This window comes from Paroedura picta, chromosome 1, assembly GCF_049243985.1.
Source record: "Paroedura picta isolate Pp20150507F chromosome 1, Ppicta_v3.0, whole genome shotgun sequence".
NCBI lineage: Eukaryota > Metazoa > Chordata > Lepidosauria > Squamata > Gekkonidae > Paroedura > Paroedura picta.
This window is the reverse complement of record NC_135369.1, coordinates 83,291,898-83,319,431: the sequence shown is the minus strand read 5'-3', so window position 1 is coordinate 83,319,431 and position 27,534 is coordinate 83,291,898. Positions and strand designations below refer to the sequence as shown.

The 27,534-nt window shown below is 41.9% G+C and overlaps 1 protein-coding gene across 9 annotated transcripts in view; it reads left to right on the top strand.

Moving 5' to 3' along the window:
• Positions 1-27,534, top strand: part of RYR2 (ryanodine receptor 2) — a 458,147-nt gene that overhangs the window by 97,946 nt on the left and 332,667 nt on the right. For all 9 annotated transcript variants that reach the window (XM_077345372.1, XM_077345367.1, XM_077345356.1 and 6 more), the window contains exon 3: positions 8,890-8,994. In XM_077345372.1, the coding sequence (XP_077201487.1) occupies positions 8,890-8,994 (105 nt within the window). The remainder of the gene's footprint in view (positions 1-8,889; positions 8,995-27,534) is intronic.

The following is a 27,534-nucleotide window of genomic DNA, read 5'->3' as shown; positions in this document are numbered from 1 at the left end:
TTTTAATTTCTTTGCTGCAGTCCCCATCTGCAGTGATCTTGGATCCCAGGAAAATAAAATCTGTTACTATCTCCATTTCTTCCCCATCTATTTGCCAGGAATTGAGAGGGCCGGATGCCAAGATCTTTGTTTTCTTGATGTTGAGTTTCAAGCCAACTTTTGCACTCTCCTCCTTCACCCGCATCAACAGGCTCTTTAGTTCCTCTTCACTTTCTGCCATTAGAGTGGTATCATCTGCGTATCTGAGGTTGTTGATATTTCTCCCTGCAATCTTGATCCCAATTTGTGACTCCTCTAATCCCGCATTTCTCATGATGTGCTCTGCATACAAGTTAAATAGGCAAGGCGACAGTATACAGCCTTGCCGAACTCCTTTCTCAATTTTGAACCAGTCAGTGATCCCATGTTCAGTTCTCACTGTTGCTTCTTGACCTGCATATAAATTTCTCAAGAGACAAATAAGATGCTCTGGTATTCCCATCTCTTTAAGAACTTGCCACAATTTGTTGTGCTCCACACAATCAAAGGCTTTAGCATAGTCAATGAAGCAGAAGTAGACGTTCTTCTGGTACTCCCTAGCTTTCTCCATGATCCAGCGTATGTTGGCAATTTGATCTCTAGTTCCTCTGCCTCTTCGAAATCCTGCCTGTACTTCTGGAAGTTCTCGGTCCACATATTGCTGGAGCCTAGCTTGTAGGATTTTGAGCATATCTTTGCTAGCATGAGAAATTAGTGCAATGGTGCGGTAGTTTGAACATTCTTTGGCATTGCCCTTCTTTGGGATTGGAATGTAAACTGACCTTTTCCAATCCTGTGGCCATTGTTGAGTTTTCCAAATTTGCTGGCATATTGAGTGTAGCACTTTTACTGCATCATCCTTTAAGATTTTGAATAGTTCAACTGGAATGCTGTCACTACCACTAGCTTTATTATTGCTCAGACTTCCTAAGGCCCATTTGACTTCACATTCCAGGATGTCTGGCTCCAGATCAGTAACTACCCCACTGTGGTCATCGGGGATGTTAAGCTCGCTCTTGTATAGTTGTTCTGTATAATTTTGCCACCTTTGTTTAATCTCTTCTGCTTCTGTGAGGTCCCTACCATTTTGGTCCCTTATCATACCCAACTTTGCATGAAACGTTCTCTTCATATCTCCAATTTTCTTGAAAAGATCTCTGGTCCTCCCCATTCTATTGTTTTCTTCTATTTGTTTGCGCTGTTCATTTAAGAAGGCATTCTTATCTCTTCTAGCTTTTCTCTGGAATTCTGCATTCAGTTGGGTGTATCTTTCTCTTTCTTCCTTGCCTTTCACTTCCCTTCTCTCCTTAGCTATTTGTAAAGCTTCCTCAGACAGCCATTTTGATTTCTTGCATTTCTTTTTCTTTGGGATGGTTTTAGTTGCTACCTCTTGTACAATGTTGCGAACCTCCGTCCATAGTTCTTCAGGCACTCTGTCTATCAGATCTAATTCCTTAAATCTATTTGTCACCTCTACTGTGTATTCGTTGGGGATATGATTTAGTTCATACCTGAGTGGCCTAGTGCTTTTCCCTACTTTCTTCAGTTTAAGCCTAAATTTTGCAACAAGAAGCTCATGATCTGAACCACAATCAGCTCCTGGTCTTGTTTTTATTGACTGGATAGAACTTTTCCATCTTTGGCTGCAGAGCACATAGTCAATCTGATTTCTGTGTTGACCATCTGGTGATGTCCATGTGTAGAGTCGTCTCTTGGGTTGTTGGAAAAGAGTGTTTGCTATGACCATTGTATTCTCTTGACAAAATTCTACCAGCCTGTGCCCTGCTTCATTTTGTACTCCAAGGCCAAACTTGCCTGTTATCCCAGTTATCTTTTGGTTTCCTACTTTAGCATTCCAATCCCCCATGATGATAAGCACATCATTTTTTGGCGTTGCTTCTAGAAGGTGTTGTAGGGCTTCATAGAACTGATCAACTTCATCCTCTTCAGCAGCAGTGGTTGGGGCATAGACCTGGATCACTGTGATGTTGAATGGTTTGCCTTGGATTCGAACTGAGATCATTCTGTCATTTTGGGGATTGTATCCCAAGACTGCTTTTCCTACTCTCTTATTGATTATGAAGGCTACTCCATTTCTTCTGCGAGATTCTTGTCCACAGTAGTATACCTGATGGTCATCTGAATTAAATTCACCCATTCCTGTCCATTTTAGTTCACTGATTCCTAAAATGTCGATGTTCAGTCTTCTCATTTCTTGTTTAACCACGTCCAGCTTGCCTTGATTCATGGATCTGACGTTCCAGGTTCCTATGGAATAAAAATCTTTACAGCATCGGACTGTCTTTTCGTCACCAGTTACTTCCACAACTGAGCGTCCTTTCGGCTTTGGCCCAGCCGCTTCATTCATTCTGGCGCTACTCGTACTAGCCGTCTGCTCATCCCCAGTAGCATATTGGACACCTTCCGACCTGAGGGGCTCATCTTCCAGCGTCATATCGTTATGCCTATTGGAACTGTCCATAGAGTTTTCATGGCAAAGATACTGGAGTGGTTTGCCATTTCCTTCTCCAGTGGATCACCTTTTGTCAGAGCTCTCAGCTATGACCTGTCCGTCTTGGGTGGCCCTGCACGGTATAGCTCATACCTTCACTGAACTACGCAAGCCCCCTTGCCACAACAAGGCAGCGATCCTTGAAGGGGGATCCAGTGCAGCTAAATGCCTCTCGACAACCACTCTGTCCATGTCAACCTGCCACCCAGACACTATCTCTTGGCTACTGCCATCTCTAGATGTGCCTAAAGCCTTTGACCTGTGGGGAAAAACAGATGTAAAATAGGCCCTGAGCCTTTCTGCTTTCTCTGCATCCTCCGTTATAGTTTGTCCATCCGCACCCAATAGTGGGCCTATTGCCTCCTTTACTTTACATTTGCTCCTCACATAACTGAAAAACCTTTTTTGCTACAGTGGGCTTCCCTGGCCAGTCTTAGCTCACTCTCAGCTTTGGCCTTTCTGATGATTGATCTACAGTGCCTAGTAACCTGTAGGTACTCTTCTTTAGAGCTCTGTCCTTCCCTCCATTTCCTGAACATTTCCCTTTTCTTTCTTAGTTCCTCTTGAAGTTCTCTGTTCATCCAAATAGGCTTCTTAGAGCTCCTGCAGTGTTTTCGTCTGTCTGGGATAGTCATTGATTGAGCATGCAATAGCTCTTGTTTGAATAGCGCCCACCCTTCACATGCTCCCTTCCCTTCCAGCATTCTCATCCATGGTATGACCCTCATCATGTCTCTGAGTTTATTAAAGTTTGCCCTATGAAAATCCAACATCCGCGTCTGGCTACAAGCTTCCTTGGCTCCCCATCTCAAAAGGAATTCTATGAGGACATTGTCACTTCCCCCTAGGGTCCCCACCTCCTTCACCTCATCCACCAACTCTTGCCTGTTGGTCAGTATTAAATCCAGTATGACTGAACCTCTTGTGGGTTCATCTACCATTTGATAAATGAAATTGTCAGCCAGGCAGGTCAGAAAGTTGCATGACTGAGGATGCTTTGCAGAGTTTGTTTCCCAGCACACATCTGGGAAATTGAAGTCACCCATGATGACAAGGTCCTGCCGCTTGGATATTTTCTCAAGCTGCTCACAAAGTGCAGCATCCACATTCTCTCGTTGGTCAGGCGGTCGGTAGCAGACACCAACCACCACACTGTTTGTTTTCCCCTCGCTTATTTTCACCCAGATGCTTTCCACTGTAGATATGCTCTCCTTCACTAGAATTTCCTGACAGGTAAGCCCTTTCCTCACATACAGTGCCTCCATCTCTTCGATCTATTCTGTTTTTTCTGAACAGTTCATATCCATCCACTATTACATTCCAGTTATGAGAATTATTCCACCAAGTTTCTGTGATGCCTACTAGATCATACCTTTCCATCAGCATGAGAAGTTCCAGCTCTTCCTTCTTATTGCCCATGCTTCAGGCGTTAGTATAAAGCCATCTGAATCCTTTTACTTTTGGTTCCCTATGAGCTGGCCTTCCTGATTGGGCTGTCCCCGATCGGTCTCCTTCCTTACACTCCCTATGTTGAACATCTCCTTCCCCTTGTGGCTTCAGTTTAAAGCTCTCCTGATGAATCTCCCCAGGTTCCTGCCAAACACATTCTTCCCCAACTTCGATAAGTGCAGTCCATCAGGTGATAGTAGGCCTTCCTTAAGAAAGCCTATCCCATGGTCCCAGAAACCAAATCTCTCCTGCCGGCACCAACTACGCAGCCACTGATTCACCTCCATTATCTTCCTCTCCTGATGCATACCTCTTCCCTTGCCAGGCAAGATTGAAGAGAATACCACTTGTGCCTCCATTTGCTTGAGCTTCCTCCCTAGATCTTGATAGTCTGTTTTAATAGGAGCGATGGTATTCGCGGACATGTCATTCGTTCCCACATGGACCATCACAAATGGGTAATGATCCGTAGATTTGAGGCAGTTTGGGCAGCCTTTCTGAAATATCTTTAATTTTTGCCCCTGACAAGCAACACACCTCTCAGGTTAGGGGGTCGGGCCCAGCCACATGGCGATCCATTCCTCTTAGCAGGGAGTCTCCAATTACCAGTACTCTCCTTTTTTTTTTCTTCTCAACACTATTTCCTTCTATCCCCGTGGCCTCTTCACTTTGTCTTAGACTTTGTTTTGGGACCTCTTCCCTTGTTGACCCTTGCACCTCCTCTGCAAAAATTGGAATCTATTTTGAAATCTATTTTGGAGCTCCAAAGGCCCATCTCGCTCTACGCCATTGAGTGTTTTTCCTAACTATCTGCAGAGGTTCCATAATGAGGTCAATCCCCTTATCCTCTTCAAGACTGGTTGTATCCTTTATTGGTATGAGAGAAAAAAATGAATACATATAGTTATTATTTGTAACTTTAAAATCAGAGTCCAGTAGCACCTTTAAGACCAACAAAGATTTATTCAGGGCTTGAGCTTCATCAGACAATGAACCAAAATACTTGGTTAATCATATCTCTTGCTGAGCCTGATTAGCAATATCTTCACTATCTCTTTGGAATTAAGAATATTGAATACAATGAATATTTTTCTGTAAAATAAGCATTAAATAATTTTAAAATAGAAAAGGGATGGCAAGGAACATAAAGGTATACCATTAAAGTAAGAGTTTCATGATGCTATCACCAGTGTGCGGAATGAATTTTAGGTCCTAGTTATTATTTAAATTGATAGCTAAATCCCCACATCTTAAGGTCTCTGAAACAGAATCTCCAAATAAGAATGGTTGGATAGAAATTTCTCCCCTGTTCTGTGTAACAGAAGGCAATCAATCAGCTCCCTTTCTGCACTTGTGTTAATCAAGATAAATAAGTTTTCTTCTCTCAGCAAGAGTTCACTAATTTGATGTCTCACTCATGGGGAATACCGTAACTCTGAAAGCATTGTTTAATATTTTCAAATTTTCAAATAATTGGAGTACCAGTGGTGTATGCTGTGTCGAATATTGGACCAGGACTAGTGGGACCCTACTTGGTATGAAATTTACTGTGTGATCTTGGGCCACTCATTCTCTCTCAGCCACCTCACAGGTTTTTTGTGAGGACAAAATGAAGTACAGGAAAATCATGTATGGCTGACTTGAGTTCCTTTGACATGCTGGAATGTCACAAATAAGTTCTCTATCTTTGGAAATTTTTAAACAGAGGCTTGATAGCCATCTGACAGAGAAGCTGATTCTGCGGAGGTTCAAGGGGGTGGCAGGTTACAGAGGATGAGCGATAGGGTTGTGAGTGTCCTCCACTGTGTTTGGGGTTGGACTAGATGACCTAGGAGGTACCTTCGAACTCTATGATTCTTTGATTCTATGAAATAAATAAGTTGGTTTGTGGGGACAAAGAATATGAAAATTCCCCATTAAATCATGGCAGTTGTACAACTCTGTTAAAAAGTCTGGACTTCAGTATGAGGGATTAAGCAATCACTGAGTTTTAAGTGCTGCCTAGACTAGTTTTAACAATAAATATATGTTTTGAAACTTAATATTGGTATCTGATTAAATGTGGCAGTTGGGATCTGATTAGATGTGTATAGTTTAGATATTTTACAACTTAGCAAACTTTTCTGTGCCCGTGATTTAATGCCCATATTTTTTAATGCTTTTGCTGTATGCAGGCATATGTGTTTCTGCTGAAGCAATTCTGGAAACACCTAGATGTTTAAAACTGGAGCTCAAATCCTGTCTTCCAAAGGAAGATACTGAGTTACTGTGCATATTATAAGAGGAGGGCCTAGTATCTTCTTCTGAGTTCTCTTCTGATTGTCCTTGTCAGCAACTTTGTGTTCATTCTCTGAGAGAATTACTCCAGGGTTCCCCCCATCCCCCAGCCTAGTTCACCACGTTGTGAACTGTATCACTGTATCAATGGGCTCAGGCTGACTGTTTGAGGCTTTTTAAAAATTATTATTATTATTATTATTATTTGATTTGTTGTCTTAAACAGTTGTCTTAAAAATTGCTTAAAAATTGCTTCATTGCCAGGTGTCCTCCTCAAGCTGTCATTTGCATTGGATGCAGCTGAGGTCTTGGTCAAAGTTGTCTGTGGTGCCATCTATGTTCCATAAGATCAAGTACATGGTATTAGGCACAAGACCAAAACTCCCTATTCCTCTCTCTATCCTTCAATGTGAGATTTAGTGTATTCCTGATCCTTGAAAGGGAGGCAATGTCCCCACTTTGTACTGAAAGATTGCAAGGGTAAAAACCTGGGTATGTTGGGTGTAAACTGTAGTCATGGCCCCTTCAGTTTAGATTATGAATTGCTGACTTTTAAGAATATGTACTATTATTATATTTGGAGCAAACTCACTGTGAAGCTAGAACTATGACCATAAATCTTCAGACTGGCCAAATACATCTGTTTGGTGACTCTGAATTCAATCTGTGACTTTGCCACCACATATGGAAAAAGTTCTCAGTTACTTTTACTTTCACCATCACAGTATACTTTCCAGATATCCTTTATAATATTTTGCACTGCTAATGATCTGGTTTCTCTTTGTTGAAGTTCATCTAGTAGCTGACTTTGGTTTCCACAACCATGAATATTCCTTCCTGTCTGAAGGAATGGTTCCTCAGAGGCTGATTGCCTACAGCCTCCATTCAGAATTGTCATTGCATCTCGGAGTTTATCACTTGTTTTGTTCCAGTTGATGGTAAACTTTTTGAACCTTTTGATCTCCTTGTGCATTTCTGGTCATTATTGCATTGGACATATTGGCCTGTAAACTGTGCCCCCAAGCACAGTCTTTGTTTCACTGTTGCTGTTGTTTTTACAAAAGCAAAGTTTTTCAAGACCTGGAGCTAATCTTTAGCCTCAGAATGGCTTCCTAGTTTCAGCATCTCGAAATCATTGTGTTACCTGTGTTGTTTCCATAATTAAAAGGTGAAGCTGAGAGAACTTTCCTAACACTGGATGTCAAGAAAGCATTCTTGTTATATCTAGATCATTCCTTCACCTTCTCTGAACTTACATCAAAGTCCTCAGAGGAAGCACATTTAGTGAAAATCTATTTAGTGAAAGTCTATTAATTAATTTAGTCTATTAATTAAGATCTATTAATTTAGTGAACATTTATTAAATAAGGCAAAGTGGAATAAAAGGAGCTCTGGGTGGGAATGAATAGAATTTATAGCAAGTTTTCTTCTATGGATTACTTTCAGATCAGCTCCTTGATGTAAAAACAAAACAAAACAAACCCCCCCCCAAAACAAAACAAAACAAAACAAAACAAAACCCTTGTCTGGCATATTGGTTGGTGGGAATTTAGATTGCTATGTATTTTAACTTAATTATTGTTTTATGATAATGTTTACCCACCCTGAACAGTACTGCAAAAGTGGATTAGAAAAACAATATTTAATAAATAATACAATAAATATATATTTAATAATAAATACAAATGTGTTAAATTATAAATTGTTCAATACAAGCTCACTGTTAAATATGTTTATATTTGAGTCATAATGTTTATTGTACTGTATTGGTTTATGAAAGTTACAATGTAAAACTCCCTGAGGCGAAAGGGAGTATGATATAACAACAACAACAACAACCACAACAACAACAACAATATATTCATGGTTCCACCCTGTAGATTTATGTATCCAGGAGCTATGATGCAATTAGAAATACTGACAAGTGGGGGCCCATGAGAACACATGGGTATGGCACATTCCCTCTGCCTTTACTTCCTCCCTTCCCCGTTCATCCCTCTCTTAGTCAGTGTTTCTTAGTCAGTGTATGTTTGTGTACATATACATATGGATGTAAGATTTGCCTGGAACCACAGTGAGAGAGAGGCAGGCTACCAACAAATTCAAATCTAGCCCAATAACTATTCATGCACAGATGCTGCCCATACTGAGTGTAAATAAATGTTAACTAATAGTAGAACTGAACACTCATCTGTAAAAAACGGTTTGATTTTACAGCTCTACTGTTATATGCAGCCATAACCTCTTCTGCCAATTAAATCTATCAAAAAAGTGAAGTATTTTTTTTAATCCTGAAGACTGTTGAGATGCTGTTCTTTAATAATTAGTGACCCTACTTCCTTGTGGTATCTTTGCTTTTAAGTCTTGTGCATTTGGCCATTATTCTATAGATCTCCTCTGCTGTACTAATATTGTAGCCATTTAGAATGTAACACAATTTAAATTTCTTTAATTACATACATTTGCAAAATTAAATGCTATGTGAATAGATATCATTTTTAAAATATTTTAATTGTTTTCAGTTAGGTCTTTGGGATTTGATCAGAGATTATTAGTAACTAAGAACCATGTGGCAACCATTAAATGATGAGATGTTTCATCAATGCTTTCTTCACCCTTTTCTTTCCAATTAGAATGTTCCACCGGATCTCTCCATCTGCACTTTTGTACTGGAACAGTCTTTGTCAGTACGGGCTCTACAGGAAATGCTGGCTAACACAGAGGAGAAAGCAGAAGGGGTGCGTATTACTATATTTTAAAATTTGTTTGAAATTTAATATAGTGCTGCCAACGCTTAAGTTTTGTTGTAAGTGCTGTCATATTTAATGTTCATAAAAAAATCTCAACTCTTCACATTCAGATATTCTGATTTTTTTAATTAAAGTTTTTAGTTTTTATAAACTGTAAACTGACAGCCATGGGGAATCTGCATGACGAAACAAATGTTTAAGCACATCCCCACTCCCTCAACATTTCATTATATATATGTCAGTGTGCTTGTGGCAAATAGCATATAATCTCCAAAATATCCTTTCTCTACTTATCTTAGAAAGTTTGATAAAGCTATAACTTTAGTTAGTGCCACGTGCTGTTAAACCTACGGTATACTGCATAATTCAAAGGAGAGTCATATGAAGGACCACCTGCTTCAGGAATGCCAGGTTTCACCTGGAAATCCAGCGGAATTGCAGCTTACCTTCCGACTAGAGACCAGTTCCAATTGATGCTTTGGAGAGTGGATTCTATGGCATTGTACTGCTCTGAGGTCCTTGTCTTTCCCAAATCTCATGGGGTTTTCCAATCTGGATCTAGCAACTCTACTATGTGATCTCCCACCCGGCCAAGAAGAGCCTGACAACCCTAGCCTGCTTCCATACAGGCCTACTCAGTAAGATCCTTTCTATATACCCTATCCGTGTCCCTTACCTTCTGAAACGAGGAGGAAGAACAGCAGATGCCGGACTGCTTCTTGATGATGTTTGCTGAACAACTGTTGTCTCATAGAAATTAAGTTGGCACAAAGCTTATAGAGACTTATTTGCCAGGAGGGGGGGAAATACACTTGTCGTAGGCCTTCTGTTGAATTCTGTTAATTTTCTGTTGTTTGAAGTCATATTGATGGAATTTCTCCCTCATTTCTCCATCAGTTTTCCCTCTACACACTGGAAGTCTTTTTCAGATGTTAGTTTACTATTGCTGTGTCTGTGTGTACAATGCAAACTGACTGCAAATGATCCCCCAGATGAGTGATTACCATTTATTTTGAAAGCTACATTCCAGCTTGGGAATGTATATACCAATCTCCAGGTTCATCTGGGGTCTGATATGTGTGTACATATCCATCCATGTTGTTTTACTGCATTTTTCATGTTTCTTCATTGTTTTTGTTGTAAGTTATTCTGATTTGTTATTTTTCTAACAAATCAGTATAGCTTACCTAGACACAGATGGCAGCAGTAGGGGAGAACCAATTGCGACCTTGTCAACTGCTCGCAGCATTCCTCGAGGAGCAATATTCTCCCCTACAGTATTTAAAATCTTTGTGCACCCTCTAGCCCAGCTGGTCCAGAGTTATGGGATGGGTTGTCATCAGTATGCTGATGACACCCCACTCTATCTCCTGATGGATGGCTGCCCTGATCTCCCCCCCCCCCAGAATCATTTGCCAGTTGTTTGGAAGCAGTGATGGTTCAGCTTAAGCAAAGTTGACTGGAACTCATAGATTTTTCAATCTGTCAAGCAAGGCTACTAGTGTTCTTCCTGGCCCCAGGATACCTGACCACAGTGATCCATACAACAGTCATCTCCAGACTGGACTTCTGTAACTCACACTATGGGCCTTCCCATGTCCTTGATGCAGAAACTGCAGTTGCTGCACAATGCAGCTGCCAGGGTTTTCACTGGAACACTATGGAGAGTCCTATTCAGCCTGTGCTGAGGCAGCTGCATTGGTTGTCAATTAAATTCCAGTTCAAGTTCAAGGTCCTGGTTTTGACAAAATTGAAGAATCTTCTTAACATAATATTTGCTTGGATACATTTCACAGAGGTTGTTATGATCAAATGGTCATGATCATTGTTGAACATTTTAGTAAGAAGTACTACAGGCCTTCTTAAGAGCCTACTTAAGAGCCGCTTGTGGCGCAGAGTGGTAAGGCAGCAGACATGCAGTCTGAACACTCTGCCCATGAGGCTGGGAGTTCAATCCCAGCCGCCGCCTCAAGGTTGACTCAGCCTTCCATCCTTCCGAGGTCGGTAAAATGAGTACCCAGCTTGCTGGGGGGTAAATGGTAATGACTGGGGAAGGCACTGGCAAACCACCCCGTATTGAGTCTGCCATGAAAACGCTAGAGGGTGTCACACCAAGGGTCAGACATGATCCAGTGCTTGCACAGGGGATACCTTTACCTTTACTACAGGCCTAAATCTTTGACAGGCATATTGCTGGGATGTTTGAGGCCAGGCAAAGTATTGTTTTGAAAAATTACTTGGCAATTGATAGTCCTTGACAGAAAGAGTTACAAAAGTTGATATCCCAAAATTTGGTTCAGCCAATAAAATTACTCATCTGATTATAAAAAAATTAATTACAGTTGTATAATTTGCTCCTATGCCTTTTAAATAAACATTTCCATGGTAATTCTTAGAGATATTTAAAAAATATAGAGAGACATTACCACTGTGAAGGAAATTAATTATCATGAAAAGCCTTGCCTTGTCTAATGTGGTTTGAAGTTATACCAAATTTAATTTTAATTTAGAATGTTGTCCGCACACAATAAATCACGAGAGTAGTTTACCTGGCATTTTTCCATCTCTGCCAAGCTAAACTATTAGCGCTCTACCTGATCCCAGAACACGTAGCCACAGTGATCCACACAATGGTCACCTCTAGACTGGATTACTGCAACTCGCTCTATGTGGGCCTTCCCTTATCCTTGCTTTGGAAGCTGCAATTGGTACAAAATGCAGCTGCTCACATCCTCACCCAGATACCATAGAGAGTCCATGTTACCCCAATCCTCCAGCAGCTGCACTGGATACCAATTGAATACCAGATCAGGTTTAAGGTGCTGGTATTCACCTTCAAGACCAACCTTCCCTGGTTGCTGAGTTCTAGAGCTGTACTGGCCCTAGTGTTATAATCAGTGGAAGTAATTTATCACACATGACAGAATTGGAGATACAAATAAGAATGCAGATTGCCATGCAGGGGAATGCTTTCTCGCGACAAAGACACACAACAACCAATATTTTGGCTTTAAACAGGCCACAAATTTAATGATCTTAACAAACTGAGCGTTAGACAACATGGGGATGCAGGAACCAGCTCTCTTGTGGTCCGCTGGCCACAAGGCAGCCAATTGTTAATCCAGGCAGGTATGCATGGGGCCATCCAGCACCCCACCGGGCTCCCCGTGCCCCCAATGACCTGTTGGATGTATTTTGGGAGGTGACCGAATTTTGGGAACCCGTTGAGGCGTGAACCTCTGCTGGGTTCCAAGCCACCCGGAAATGTGGATCTCCTGTCAAGGCCCCCAACCTCCATGAGTGACGGCTGCCCGGTTCCGCTTACCCACAGCCTCTTACAGAGGCCCCCTCACTAGAGCATGCCAGCATGCAGGCTGGGATTGCTCACAAATGGTTCCTCCCCATGCCCATATCCTGCAAGTTGTGATAATAAATGTTTGACATAAATCCTTTTTTTTCAAACTATATAAATTCAGATAAACATTGATACATGTGTAACACTCAATCACTGAATAATAACAATGAGGAGGGAGGGCAACCGCAGTGGCAGGGAAGAGGGAAAGAGGAATAAGCCTCTTTGCCCTGTCCCTATAAGGCAAACGGAGAGGAGGATGGGAAGCGCTGTTCGAGCTTCCTCCTACTCCAGCCTCCCCCCATTGTGCGACATGTTGCCCAGGGCATTCTGGGACTTGTAGTCCCCACTGATGTCTTCTTTTGGCGACAGCTTCCCGCGACGGGTTAAGTTCAGATCGCCCTTGTCAGCCCAAGACATCACAAGGCCTTGGAATATCTCTTTCTTTGTTGTTTATTACTATGATCTGGAGCTTACTGTTGTCAAAGATGGATTTTGGTTACTCCACTAGTATGTGTGCATTTTCCTGTTCTGTATTACATGAAGTACTCCAAGACAACAACTGTCTAATCTCTCATGTTTCTTTAAATCAATATCTAGAAATCTAAATTGTTTCTGTTCAATGTCTTCTAACCAAAATTGAATCAGAAAAGTTTTGTATGATGTGTCTACCATTAAGTTGTCAGATTCAATTACATTAAAATATTTTAGTATCCTTTCCAGTTTGCTTTGAATTATTTGTTTCTCTGTGTATTGTTTCTTAATCAGGGTCAATATGCTTTTTAAGTTATCTTTATATCTATGTGTGTATTAAATGTCGTCAAGTCACTTCCAACTTATGAATTCCTGATAAATTAATGACTTTTCAAACATCCTATTAAAACAGCCTTGCTCAGGTCCTGCAAACTGAAACTGTGGCTTCCAACCTATCTCATGTTGTGTCTTCCATTTTTCTTCCCACCTTCAACTTTTCCTAGCATTATTGTCTTTCCTGGCAACTTTGACTCCTCACAACATCACCAAAGCAGTGATCCACAGTATCCATAAAACTCTCCTCCAACAGCACATTCTAATGAATCAATGGCAAAGGAGAATACAATGATATAAGTTATTTTCTAGCTACTTCATGGCTGTACTTCCTAGTCTCAATTTCCTTTTGATTTCTTGTTTGTTGTTTCCCTTTTGATGATGGAGCCAATGAATAGAAAATATTGAACAATTTCATTCATTGTCAACCTTAAAACTGTAATTCCCCAGGAGTCATTCCTTTTTTCTTCTTGATGGTCAATAATACTGCTTTGGCATTTTCACCTTTTTGCATATTCTGTCCTAACAGTGGCCTCTTGTCCAGACTACGAGTTGCAGATCAAAATAGATGTTTATTTTAAAACCAACCAATCTTTGTATCCATATACTTCAATCAGTTCACCATGCTTTGTAAGCACAAAATGAGTGATATCTTGTAGCTCTAACTTTGCTCCCATTGGATGGATACAGGCTTTCCAAGGAAGTTTACAACTGCTGCTCAGAGGGAGTGAGCAGGCAGGAGGAGCAGTGGCTTCTTCCTGCTCTCAGTAGGATTGGGCCCCTCTCGGTGCACGCTTTGCATTGTGCTATGTCAAGCTGTTGCCTTTGGTGATGGCCGTTACCAACCCACTCCAGGTCTAGGTGTTGTCACAAGCAACTTGTGTGCATGTAAAGTATGTTCCTCTTTGTTGTGCCAGCACCCCAAGTTGAATCCAACCTTCCATGTTACCTGTGACTTGGAGAACTCTGGTAAAGGCTGCCTCTGAGCAAATATAAACGGCAAAGTTTTCCAATTACTTCAGCTATCCCACGTGCAAGTATGTGTGCATGAAAAAGTGGTTTGAGGTTCACTGAACTGGGGTTTAATTACAGTCTGCTTGTTATTTGTTTGTTTGTTTGTATTTATTTATGTGTTTGTTTGTTTGTTTATTTATATCTATCCTGCCGCTCCCATACAATGGCTTGTGGCGGGTCACAAGGTCCTCATTAAAAATCCCATTAAAACCCTCATTAAAAGGACATACTGATACAATATAAAATACACAGTAAAAGGCGATAAATAAAACAAGCCCCACACCCAAGACTGATACCCACTATTGGGGAAGAGAGTGGGCCTAGCTGGCAACACCCAGGTGCTAGTACCTGCCCTGGGGGGGGGGCTGTTTTTCCAGTGTTCTTCCTCACTTCCCTGGCCTCAACCAAAGACCTAGTGGAAGAGCTCCGTTTTACAGGCCTTGCAGATTGCCAAAAGTTCCCACAAGAAACAAGAAAAGACTATGTTGCTACAGATTAAGGCAGTATTTATTTATTTATTTGTTTATTTATTTATTTATATACCACCCTCCCTGGAGGCTCAACCAGGAGTCCCTGGGGCATCTGGAAGGGGTTCATATACTTTCCCCTCATATCTTTATGGATACAGCTCTAAATGCTGCAAAGTTGGCACACTTTCAATCTCTCTTGCCTGCTCATGGTACTTGTAGTTCCTGTGTTCTTGGCAGTAGTGATTTATGCTATGTAGCACATGCTACGGGCCCCACAGTTCTAGGGGCCTTGTCCGCTGCTTTCCCAATGAAGCCCCTGATTTGAGTGACAAGCAGCCTGCTAGAGAGCACAGATGTAGAGAGTCTGCATACATACTGGCACTGAAAAGACCCAGATGCAGCAACGAGAGAGAGAGAGAGAGAGAGAGAGAGAGAGAGAGAGAGTAGTTGGGGTTTCCCCCGTGTTTGTGAGACTGTGTGTATGAGAGAGAATCTGGTTTGAAGCTACCTGGGGTTTTCTGTGTGTGTGTGTGTGTGTGTGTGTGTGTCATGTCTGGACCTGCTACACCTCTGGCTGAGCCCCCAGGGGGTGCTCTGGAGACTGTAGCTGACCCAGGTGCACTGCATAGGTCAAGTACTGTCCTGGAGCCTCCTGGAGACACTGTTAGCAAGGATTGTGTTTGGGACTGGAACCATCCCAATCCTTCAGATGACAAGCAATCTGTCCCAGCCAAGCTCCCAGCCAGGCCAGCACCCCTGAGGCCTAGAGGAAAGACTCCATCTATCTCTGAGGACTCACCAGAGTAGCAGCAATAGCAACAGCATGCAAATCTGTTACCTGTCAGCTTGGCTGTCAGCTCCTCATATTAGGATTAGGCCCAGCTGCTAGCCCGTTATCTGAAGGCTAGTCCACCTTGCCTTGGTATACTTTAGGAGAGCCTTGAGACAAGGTTCTCTGTGGATGCAACACATGCATTCCATGTCATCTAACTAGACATTGGTGTTCTGGTTCACTACGACAAAGTTCTGTTCAAATGATTCCTGGTTTCTGACTTTAGCTTTGAGTCCTTGACTTTGTTCCTGGTTCCTGATTTTGGCTTGATTTGATTTCGTTTCCAGATCCTAACCAATCTGTGTCACACAGTGCCCCAAATTCAGAGGCCATCAGGAGGTTTCCCAGTGGGGCCAAAACTCCAGAAGCCCTCCCAATGTTGCTCCCCAAGCATCAAGAATCCCTGGCCCTAAGAACATAAGAGAAACCAGGTTGGATTAGGACAGTGGCCCATCCAGCTTTCTGTGTCACACATTTCCCAAAACCTAGGGACCATCAGGAAGCCCACTAGCAGGGCCAGAACTCCAGAAGCCTTTACACATTGATTGGCTTCCAGTACAGGGGCTCTGGGGACTTGTAGTTCACATGGCCTTCCCTATAATTTGCCCACTGTGTGACACAGATTACTAGACTGGATTGGCCACTAGCCTGATTCAACATAGCATCTTTCATGCTTTTATGACTGGGGCAATGATGCTCTTATTCTTGGTGTTAGGGGGCAACAAAAAAAATGTCTTTGTGAAGAGTCCTGTGGACCTGCTGAGGAGGGCTTTAAACTAAGTCCAATGGGGGAGCAAGATGTACATTCGAAACCTAGTTCGATGAAGATCTGTAGATGGGAGCACTGCAGATTTAAAGGGAATGGCACATATGCAGGGAACTATTAACTTACAGGAAAGCTCAAAAATTAAAAGCCTGGGGTACTCATATGAAGGATTACAATCTCTCTACACTAATGCACAGAATATGGGAAAGAAGCAGGAAGATCTAGATGTCCTAATAAAGGAAGGGGAGTATGATCTCATAGGCATTACAGAAACCTGGTGGGATAACTCTCACAACTGGAACAATAGGACTGAGGGGTCCAACCTATTTAAAAGGGACAGACAAGGGAGGAGAAGTAACACTATATGTTAAGAATATATATAGTTATGAGGAAATATATGTATCTGAGCATGAGAGTTCAGCTGAGAGTCTTTGGGTAAAAATAAAAGGAGTAGGAAATAATAGAGATATTATGGTGGGGGTCTGCTATATAGACCACCAGGCTAGGCAGAGGCCTTGGATGAGATGCTTCTAGACCAGATTACAAAGTTCTCAGAGACAGGACCTAGTAGTCATGGGAGATTTCAATTACCCAGTTATCTGTTGGAAGACCAGCTCTTCTAAAAATGAAAAGTCCAATAAATTCTTGACTTGTCTTGCTGACAAATTCATTTCCCATAAATTGGAAGTGGTAACCAGAGGGTCTGCTATTTTAGACTTGATTCTTACCAATAGGGTAGAACAGGTTGATGAGGTAATGAAAAGAGCTCTTGGCAATAGCGCTTCCTGGCTAGCTATTTTTGCCAAGACCGGAACCCTGTGGGAAACGATAGAAACGCAACTGGATTCCACTACAAAGGCAGGTATGCATAACGACGAATTCCACTATTTAAAATGGCGATTTTTCATTCCGCAATTTGCAACATGGATCCCGGTGCGGAATGGCCCTAAGAGTCAGCAAGGCTTTCTCAAGAATAAGTTATGGCAGACTAACCTTATCTCTCTCTTTTTTTGAGACGGTTACTACCATAGGAATACTGTGGACATGGTTTCTTATTGGCAAGTTGGTAAAATATGGAATGGATCCTATTACTGTTAGGTAGATCGAGAACTGGTTGACAGATCACACCCAAAATGTGCTTGTAAATGGTTCGTCATCTTAATATTTTTTGGGGATGAAGGAATAGAGGGTGTGCTTATTAAATTTGCAGGTGATGCTAAACTGGGAGGGGTAGCAAACACACCAGAAGACAGAATCAGGATACAGGATGATCTTGTCAGGCTGGAAAACTGGGTTAAACTGAATACAATGAATTTTAATAGCGAAAAATGTTAAGTTCTGCATTTAGGTGTGAAAAATCAAATGTATCACTATAGGATGGGTGAGAATTGTCTTGGCAATAGTACGTGTGAAAAGGATCTGGGGATCTTAGTAGACCATACATTGAATATGAGTCAGCGGTGTGACTCGGTAGCTAAAAGGCAAATGGGATTTTGGGCTGTGTTAAAAGAAGTACAGTGTCCAGATCACAAGAGGTGACGTTACCATTTTGAGGGATCTTGGTCTGTTTAGCCTGGAGAGAAGATGACAAAGAGGTGATATAATAACTATCTTCAAATACTTGGGCTATCATATAGAAGATGGAGCAGAGTTGTTTTCTGTTGCCCCCAGAGGGTTGGACCAGAACCAATGCATTGAAATTAATTCAAAAGTATTTTTGACTAAACATCCAGAAGAAATTCCTGTCAGTTGGAGCAGTTCCTCAGTGGAACAAGCTTTCTCAGGAGGTGGTGAGTTCTCTTTCTTTGGAAGTTTTTAAACAGAGGCTAGATGGTTATCTGACAGAAATGCTGATTTTATGAATTTAGGCAAATTGTGTGTGGGTAGGCAGGTAGTTGTGAGTTACTGCATTGTGCAGGGAGTTGGACTAGATGACTGGAGGTCCCCTCCAACTCTATGATTCTAAAGGGAGAGCTTCTGGAGTACTGGCCCTGCAGGTGGACATTTTGATGATCCCTGGGATTGTGTGACTGACACAGAGGGCTGGACTGATCCAGCATGGCTTCTCTCATGTTCTTATGGTAAGCTGGCAACCCATCTGGTGAATATTCCCAGTCAGGAGTGCAGCTGACATCTCCAAGACTATATTGCAGGGAGGCAATGAAGAAGGTGTGGCTGGACTTGAGGCTTCTGGTGCAGGGAGGATGTCTTATTCTGCCCCAGGGAGGTCCAGCTCTCTTGCTCAGGTTTCAGCCATAGCCTCTCAAATCCACCTCAAGGACCTTTTCCGTAAGCTGCCCATCCATCCCAACTCCCGCATGACACTCTACGCTTTCCAGGTCTTCATCCCGGATCCCGTCCGGGTCTTTTAAAGTCCCGCCAGCCCCTCCCTGCCCCCCAGCCAGCGGGATGGCCGGCAGCAGTAGTCTGCCCTGGCTTGCCCTGTGGCCGGCCTGCACAGGCACACCAGGCAGAGGCCCACCCTCGTCCCCCACCTGACCTGTGCTGACGCTGTGCAGGTGCACAAGACAGGCTCGCAGGAGAACCGTGCCGGAGGCGATGGTGAGCCCAGTCGGAGGGAGGCAGGCCACTGGCGGCGCCACTGCTGCACTGCCACCACACCTTGTCCCACCTTATGGTTCCTTAATTCTGGTCACCTTACTTTTCCCTGAAGAAGATCAAAAAGCCAGCTATTCCAGAGTGCAGGTATTGTTCTGTTCATGAAGCAAAAGAGATCAGTTTGTACATCTTTGAGATTTCCAGGCTCCCCTTGTGACTGGTATCTCTAACAATGTGTGAAAGTCCAAATTAGGTGGGCTGGGGTGGATCTAATAGACATGTCAATTCCGGTGACACAGGAAGAGAAGAAGAGCCCTGGCAACACTACTTCCTGTGATACGTGGAGTGGCCTGATGAAGTCACATCTGATGGGAGTATCTGGGAGTGACATGTGACTTTTGGGGGTGGTGCCAGCTGACATCTCTTCCTGGGATCCTCAAAGCCTGAAGAATATTTCAGGGGGTCCTCCATAGTCAAAGGGTTGAAAAACACTGAGTTAAAAGTGTTTTAACCACTGGCAACAAACCCAGATGCCAACTTTGCTGCCATAAACTCTCCAATGCCACAGTTACTGGACCTAACAACGTCACCTATACCATCAAAGGTTTATACACCTGCTCATCTTCAAACTTGGTATATGCCATCAAGTGCCAACAATGTCCCTCTACATAGGGCAAACAGGTCAAACCCTCCGCCAAAGAATTAATGGACACAAGTCTGACATCAAAAGCCACAAGACTGTAGGGGAACACTTTAACTTTCTTGGACATTCTATAAAGGACCTGAAAGTAGCTGTTTTATTACAAAGAAACTTCAAGAACAGGCGGGAGATTGCAGAAATGCAAGTTATTACAATACTCAATACTTTGACATGCCCTGGACTCAACAAGGACAAAGCTTTTTTATCTCACGATGCATGCTAACTTTATGTAACTTGTGTACCCACATTCCTCACAATTTATTTTAATTGGGATTATGTGACTGTTAGTAATATGTAATATAATTTTGAATTCTACTTTCTGGTCCCAGGACAAGATAGCTGCCAGCTTAGCTTCTACTTGTAAGAAAGTTTCATACTGGTATGTAGACAGATGGGGCCGGCAGTAAATAGTAGGGTGTGAGCCGTGGATCACTGGCTTTGACAGTTTTATTTCTAATATGTCCTTGTGAACTACAAATGGGTTTGAGGGGTTTGATTGGCTGGTTTGGCAGAGAGTTATCATGCGGCTGTGTTTGGATGCTGTGACACAGTTTACTAATGTAACAAGATTAACTTTTGCTTATGTATTCCTACTGTTATGATGGTCAGTTCTTAGTCAGATGAACTTGCACTTGAAAGCGCACACTTTGAATAAATCTTTGTTGGTCTTAAAGGTGCCACTGGACTCTGATTTTATTGCGCTACTTAAGACCAACACGGCTATTCATTTGAATCTATCCTACTGGGTTAAAGTATGAGCACAGATAGGAAAAATAGTTATCATACCTACTGGTTTCAAGAGAACAGAAAAGAATCGAAATATAGCACTAAACTATAACAATCACAGAACAAAACGAAGTTTGAGTCCAGGTGCACCTTTAAGATCAACAAAGTTTAATGCTGGGTATAAGTTTTCATGTGGACAGCATACTGATAACTGATTAACTGTGCATGCACATGACAGTTTATACTGAGAATTAAACCTGGTTGCTCTTAAAGGTGCCACTGGAGTCCAAATTTGTTCTATTGCTTCAGACCAATATAGTCATCCACCTGAATTCTGTAATTCAAATTCACCTCCAGGCCCTCTCCTGCCCCTTGCAAAGGAATCTAGCTCCCAGCATTTAGACAAATCATTTGAACCAAGGCTAACAGCATTTTTAATTTATTAATCCTTCCTGCCTTTTTTGGATGGGAATCTGGATTTAGGACCCGTGCCCACCCGCATGGGAAGGTGCATCCCAATCAGCCTTGAATGCCTGTTTCTCACATCTCCATACTCATATCATGTTTTACAACAGCCATCCATCTTTCATGCTCTGGCAGGTAGGTGAATTGTTATCTCTCTGCAGAACTACATCTTCTGCTGAGTTTCACCTCTTGGTGCATTTATGGCTCTCTTCCCTGGGAAAATAAATTGCTGTCAGGTTTCCAAGAACAACTTGATGTGCTTCAGAGCACCTTGCATCTCCAAATCACAGCAGTGGCACCTCTGCCTCCTCTTCCCCATTGAGCAACTTTTTGAGATTGCTTACAAAATTACTTTTTAATGGGGTTAGATCTGAAATGTGATTATAAACAGCACAATGGAATGCATGATGTCATTGTTTAAAAAAACTCCCCAAGCCAAAATAATAAAAAGTAAGATTTGTATCTTTCAGTGGCAATATAAATTTGCTGCCAGTCTTAGCTTTGCCTCTGATTAAATCTGTAATAGCTCTAGGAAATGACTAGACTAGTAAGATATCTATCTGTTCTTGATATATACATATATGAAATATTTATTGTAGGAAAAATCAATTTCTGCATGAGTGATATGGTTCTTTTGTTATTTTCATGGAGCTCCTTATGGAACTGTGGGGGATGGATGGGGCCTGTCCTCTTGATTCAGCTTTTCAGCACCCATTTATTAGTAGATTTTTTGCTGGGATTTGTTTGTAAACATGGGAGGCGACTGTGCACACTGTTGCTCCTGTTGATCCATCAGAGTGAGCAGAGCAGTAAAACAATGGTGCTCTGCTATGACTTAATGTACTATATCAGTACAACAAGCATTACGGGTATAATTAGATGTACCTGAGACATATTCCAGTATGAATGTTGGCTACTTCCCAGTCAGAACACAATTGATACTGATGATGATGTCATCCATTCAGTCATGTCCGACCCTCAGCAATTCTATAAGAAGGTCTTCGCCATGTGCCCCTATCTCTGACTGCTTCTTTTAGTTGGTTCATGGTCATCCCTTTATCAGCTTTGATCGTGTCAAGCCAGCGGATCCTTTGGCGACCACGTTTCCTTTGGTGTAGTGGTTAGAAGTTTGGTGTAGTGGTTAGGAGTGCGGACTTCTAATCTGGCATGCCGGGTTCGATTCTGCGCTCCCCCACATGCATCCAGCTGGGTGACCTTGGGCTTGCCACGGCACTGATAAAAGTGTTCTGACCGGGCAGTGATATCAGCGCTCTCTCAGCCTCACCCACCTCACAGGGTGTCTGTTGTGGGGAGAGGAATGGGAAGGCGACTGTAAGCCGCTTTGAGCCTCCTTCGGGTAGGGAAAAGCGGCATATAAGAACCAACTCTTCTTCTTCTTCTTCTTCTTCTTCTTCTTCTTCTTCTTCTTCTTTTGCCACTGATCATGCCGAGCATTAATGATTTTTCTAGCAAGTTTGATAGCATGATGTGTCCAAAGTAAGTGAGCTTTAGCTGTAATATCCTCCCTTCTAATGACATAACAATTCATACTAAAATAGCCCAAATGTAAGAAAGAAGCCCCTTCTGCTGCTTCTCATGCCAATACCAAAGGAACTATTTTTCTAGCATCTACAGCCAGATTAAGGTTATGTCTCTGAAGTGAGCAGTAACCTGTACAACAATCACAGAAGTTCTTTACAAAACTTAGAAAGCATCGTGGGGGTGTGGCTAAAGATGTTGTCCTCAGGGGATTGCAGTGCAATCACTGGAGCCTGACAGGGGCCAATTGTGGAAGAAATTGGCAGAAAAGAGGAGGGGTACGCAAACCCCACCTCACTTTTTCTACACAAACCCCACCTCACTTTTTCTACCCAGGAAGTCCTAGTGAACTCTTGGGGCCATCTCCAATTCTTTAGGGAGTTTATCTCCCCGGATTACAGGCGGTCAGCGTTTCAGGGCAAGAGGACGACCGCCATATTCTATCTTGGACTATTTTTCTTTCATCCTCTCTCAAAAGAAACTGCTTTAACCCTCCTCTACGAATGCTGCAAGTGGAGGACAGCAACTGGCAGTCTCAACGAAAGCCATTAATCAACGGTTCAATAAATCAGATCAAGTATGCTCTCTTTCTCTCTATCTCTGAGGCTCTTTTCGCCTCTCTCTTTCCCTCCCCCTCGTTACTTCGATTCGGGGCAGGCTAATTTTCTTGCGTTGAGCAGGGGGTTGGACTAGATGGCCTGTATGGCCCCTTCCAACTCTATGATTCTATGATTCTAAGAGGACTTAGATTAATTAGCAACAGCTTTTATTGCAATTGTTTTGGTTTCTGGAGATAAGAGATAAGAGCCGTGACTGGGAAGATCCCATGAGAACTCTGCTCCAGGACGAGACTATTGGCTTCACTGACTTCAAAACGTCATCTACTGGTGCCAGGAAATCTTGATGTGCGACCAGCTCTTAAAGGACACCCTGTTTGGCTATACTAAATTCAACTTGCTGACCTCTACTGGCTACTTGCAAAATTGTCTGAGATTGGTTGCTGACTTATAAGCCTAAAACATGCCTATGTTAAAAAGAATGGCCCATTTAATAGAGAAACAAACCCAAGATTTGAAAGCATTTAAAGAAGGTTTGCTTAAGAATATTTTCAAGGAGATCCAAGACAGCAAGGAAGAAGTTTCTAACAGGAATGATGGATCAATAACAGTGGTTGATGACAGCACTAAACAAGATGAGAAATCATCAGCAGAAGAGAAATCTGAAATTTTGGAGATGGAAAAGGGGATGTCGAGCCTTGCAGCCCAGATAAGGTCACCCTTCTTAAAAAGGCATACAGCCATTTCAAAGTAACAGTATACAAGAATCAACCAAAAAATACATGGATCTGTTTTGAAAGTAATCAATTTAAAGGAGCTACTCAAGAAAAAAATTGTATTGATATCGGAGTCCAGGAGGTGCAACCACCTCAAGATTCATCGGTGAATATTCTGCGGTAAAGAGTACAACTGCACTTTCTACGCCAAAGTCTAACTGGACAGAATATAAGGCTATGGGAACAACAAGATGCAGCAAGCCTCGATATGAAACCCCCTTAAGAAGACTAGGGAAGGGAAAGGAGAAGCAATGTTTGAAATCTTTTTTTATTCTTCTTCTATACACTTTTAAGGCAATATAATTGTAAGTGCTGGAAATGTTATGATAAAGTAGGGTTTCCCCCCCTTTTTTCTTCTTTATTAGTGTATTGTTATAGGGCCAAAGTTCATACTGTTCTACAAGAAATGTTCAATGTTAAACATTTAATTCAAATCTGAAAATGTGGTGTTGAATATCTGTCAGGATGGCTCTTAGACTGTGTCAAGTATAAAATGTTTTATAGATGGTATGTGACACCAAAAGTAACTGTCTGGAAATGTGGTAACTAAGTAGGCCTCTTTTCCTAAATGTGGTGGAAATGTGGAAAAGCTTATGAATTTTGGGCAAAAATTCATACCATTGCGTAGTTAACGTGTGGTCTTAGATTTGCTATGTAAGCTGAATCTGTATTATTAAATATATATATCTCCGCAGTGCCTCCCAGCCCAAACTCAAAGCGTAACTAAAAGGAGACACTTAATGGAGGGGGTTTAAGTGTAACAAATGAAGACTATATTTTACTGTTCTTTGTATTAACAACTTATACTGTCTCTTTTCTATATTTCTATCTTTATGAAAATAAAATAATATAAAAAAACTTAGAAAGTATGGTGAAAATCTAGACAGAGTGGAAGAGAAAGTTTATTGAGAATAATAGAAATGTGCGGGGCCATTGAATCATCAACTCAGGCAGTTAAATTAAGGCACACTCCTCTACTCTAAGAATTTCCCCCCTCAAAAATAAAATGTTGTCTCACAGAATGAGCTGCCCTTGTAGTGTGGCTTCTTTGTTATAAAACTGACTGTTCTTCCCTGTCTCAGACTTCTTGGTTTTACTCAGCCTGGAACTTTTGGGGGAGATGTAAAAGACCACTTTTCTTTTTTTTGTCAGAATGGCACTAAGACATTGTTAACAACCAACTAACATAATATTTTGTTTGACTGTGAATAAAAGGGTAAATGGAATGAGGAATTCTAGTTTTGATATGCAAATCAGATATTCTATAGTTGTACAATGATACTATATTGTAAAAGGTGCAGAAAAGGGTAACTGAAATGGTAAAGGGGATGGAACACATTCCATATGAAGAAAGGTTAAAGAGGTTAGGGCTCTTTAGCCTGGAGAAAAGACTGAAGGATTGTGTGATAGAGGTTTACAAAATTATGGCATGGGATAGAGAAGGCAGAGAAACAAGTACTTTTCTTTCATAGGATACAAGAACTCATGGATACTCAATGAAATTCATGACCAGTAGGCTTAGAAGAGATAAAAGGAAGTGCTTCTTCACCTAAAGTAAAATTAACACATAGAATTCACTGACACAAGGAAGAGCAGCTACAAGCATAGACAGTTTCAAGAGGAGATTGGATAAATGTAAACATATGGAGCAGAGGTCCATCAGTTGCTACTAGCCACTAATAATGAAGCAACAGAAAGTCAGGATGGCAGAATGGCTTTTACCATTTCAGATTCACACTTTGGTGTGCTCCCCAATGTAAAAAGGTCCTTGCCCATGGAAAACCAGCACTGCAAGCAAAACAAAATGCAACAACAGAAAGAAATGTTCTATTTTCAAGGAGTTTATGTCAAGGAACAGTCAGAGCTTGAAACTACCACCTGTAGTTCAAAGTGGTGTAATCCATCTGTAGACCACTCCGCGGGAGCAGTAGTAATAAAGCGGTAAGGGCAATGTTGGAGGAGAAAGGGGCGGTACGAGTTCGGTATAAAAACTCGAAAGAGCCAATCTCTTCCCTCAGCCTTTCTGAGACTCTTCCCTCAGCCTTTCTGTAGTTCTCACCATGCTCTGAATTAAGCTTTCATGGCCCTTTACTTGCTTATACAGCACTTCTGAGCCTCTATAACTTCAGTCTGTCACAGAAGATTTTAAAGAGTCTGAGTCTCATTAAATTCCTGCTTTCTGTTCCCCAAGAAAGTCACAAAAACAGCTAAGCAGTGGGGAATTGCTCCCCACCACTCAGATGTTTCAGCCATCTTGTGCAGTCCCTTTAAAAGGACTGCAGAAAACTGCTGCATAGAGGGTTTAAAGAAACTGCAAAGTAGCATGATAAATTGCTCTGTGAGGAGAGACACTCTGCAGTTCTGTTAAATTTTAAAGGGACTGCAGACGTTAGTGTGAAAAACAGCTGCACAATGGGGAGTGCCTCCCTGGCACAGCTGTTTTCCTGCTGGTTTGCAGTTCCTTTAAATTTTATGGCGATTGCACAAGACAGGCTGAATCAGCTGAGCAGCAGGGTCCAAGTTGTTCCCCAACACTCAGCTGTTTTTTAGACTTTCTACAAAGTCTGTTTAAAGGTATTACAGTCCCTTTCAATGGAGTTTGCAGGGCCACAAACCAACTGGGTTTGAGAACAAACCTCCTAGTTGAATTTGTAGTTTGATTTGTGGTTCTGACACCAACTGAATTGAACTGCATTTTCCTGGCATTCCTGGGCATAAGCTGCACGGAGCTTTTATTGCAATCCCAGGTCAATTCAGGCCCTGCCATCTACACAGAATGCGATTTTCGTTTTGATTTTGGGTGATTTAAATTTTCCCTCTGCAACAAGCAGGATTGATCTGGAGTCACCCTACTTTTATCACGCAATATTTAGGAGTGGAAATAACCCTCAATATTTTCAGAATTGGATTGTGAAAGCATGTGGATCTCCGGCTGCATCACATTTGCCATGGTAGAGAAGCCCTGATTGGCCAAGGCTGCAAGCTTTTCTTAAAGGGGAAATGCTAATTTTCTCTCCCCAGAAGCTGTAGAAGCAGTAACTTCTGTGGGTAGAGATTTGCCTCGTGGTTTTTTTTTTTCTCCCTCCTCTGTTGTCTTCAATCCCCCCCCCCTCATTCAAGAAAAGGAAGGAAGGAAGAAAGGAAGAAAGAAGCTCCGTTTGGGCTTTGCTTCCCCCTCCCCTTCTGAGCTTCCCTAACCTCATGTAGAACACTTTTCTGTTTCAAAGGGGAAGGGAGGGGAGAGGAAAACCCAGTTGAAATTGATTGAATTCAGCAGGATCCACACTGGAAAAAAACAAAGTGCAGAATCATCCCTAAGCAGGCCACCAGCCCTACTTCATACCACCCAGATAGCCTTTTCACTCTATTTTGTACTTTTTTGTTTATAACATCAATGCCAGAATTATTCTGACCCATGCGAGCAGACTTGGTGCACTTAATAGGGTTCTTAGCTTAAAATATTAAACTGTTGATGATAAATATTTTACAATCTGCTTTGTATATATTTTTATTGATGTTAGCCACCATGAGCCTGTCTTTAGGGAGGGATGGCCAATAAATCTAAATAATGATACTAATAGACATAGTGCTCATAAATTTTGCTAATAAAAATTGCACACTTTAAATCTATGTTAGCTTTCTTGAGAAAACTACTTAAGAAAAACATGGGAATGCCATATGACGTGTGTTCAAATGTTGATAGAGTTCTGAGGTCCTTAAACCACTGATATACCAGAGGAGGACTTTTATCTTTCCAGTGTTGTAATATGAATCTTTTATCTGTAGTAAGGGCATGGAGGGTGCAGTTCTGCTGACCATCGATTAGCCTTCAAGAGATGTGCAGATAGTTAATAGTACATATGACTCCTCAAAAATCAATGAACATTCTAATATAGAATTGGATCGCTGCCTTGCCATGGTAAGGGGGCTTTTGTAGCTCAGTGAAGCTATGAGCTATGCCGTGC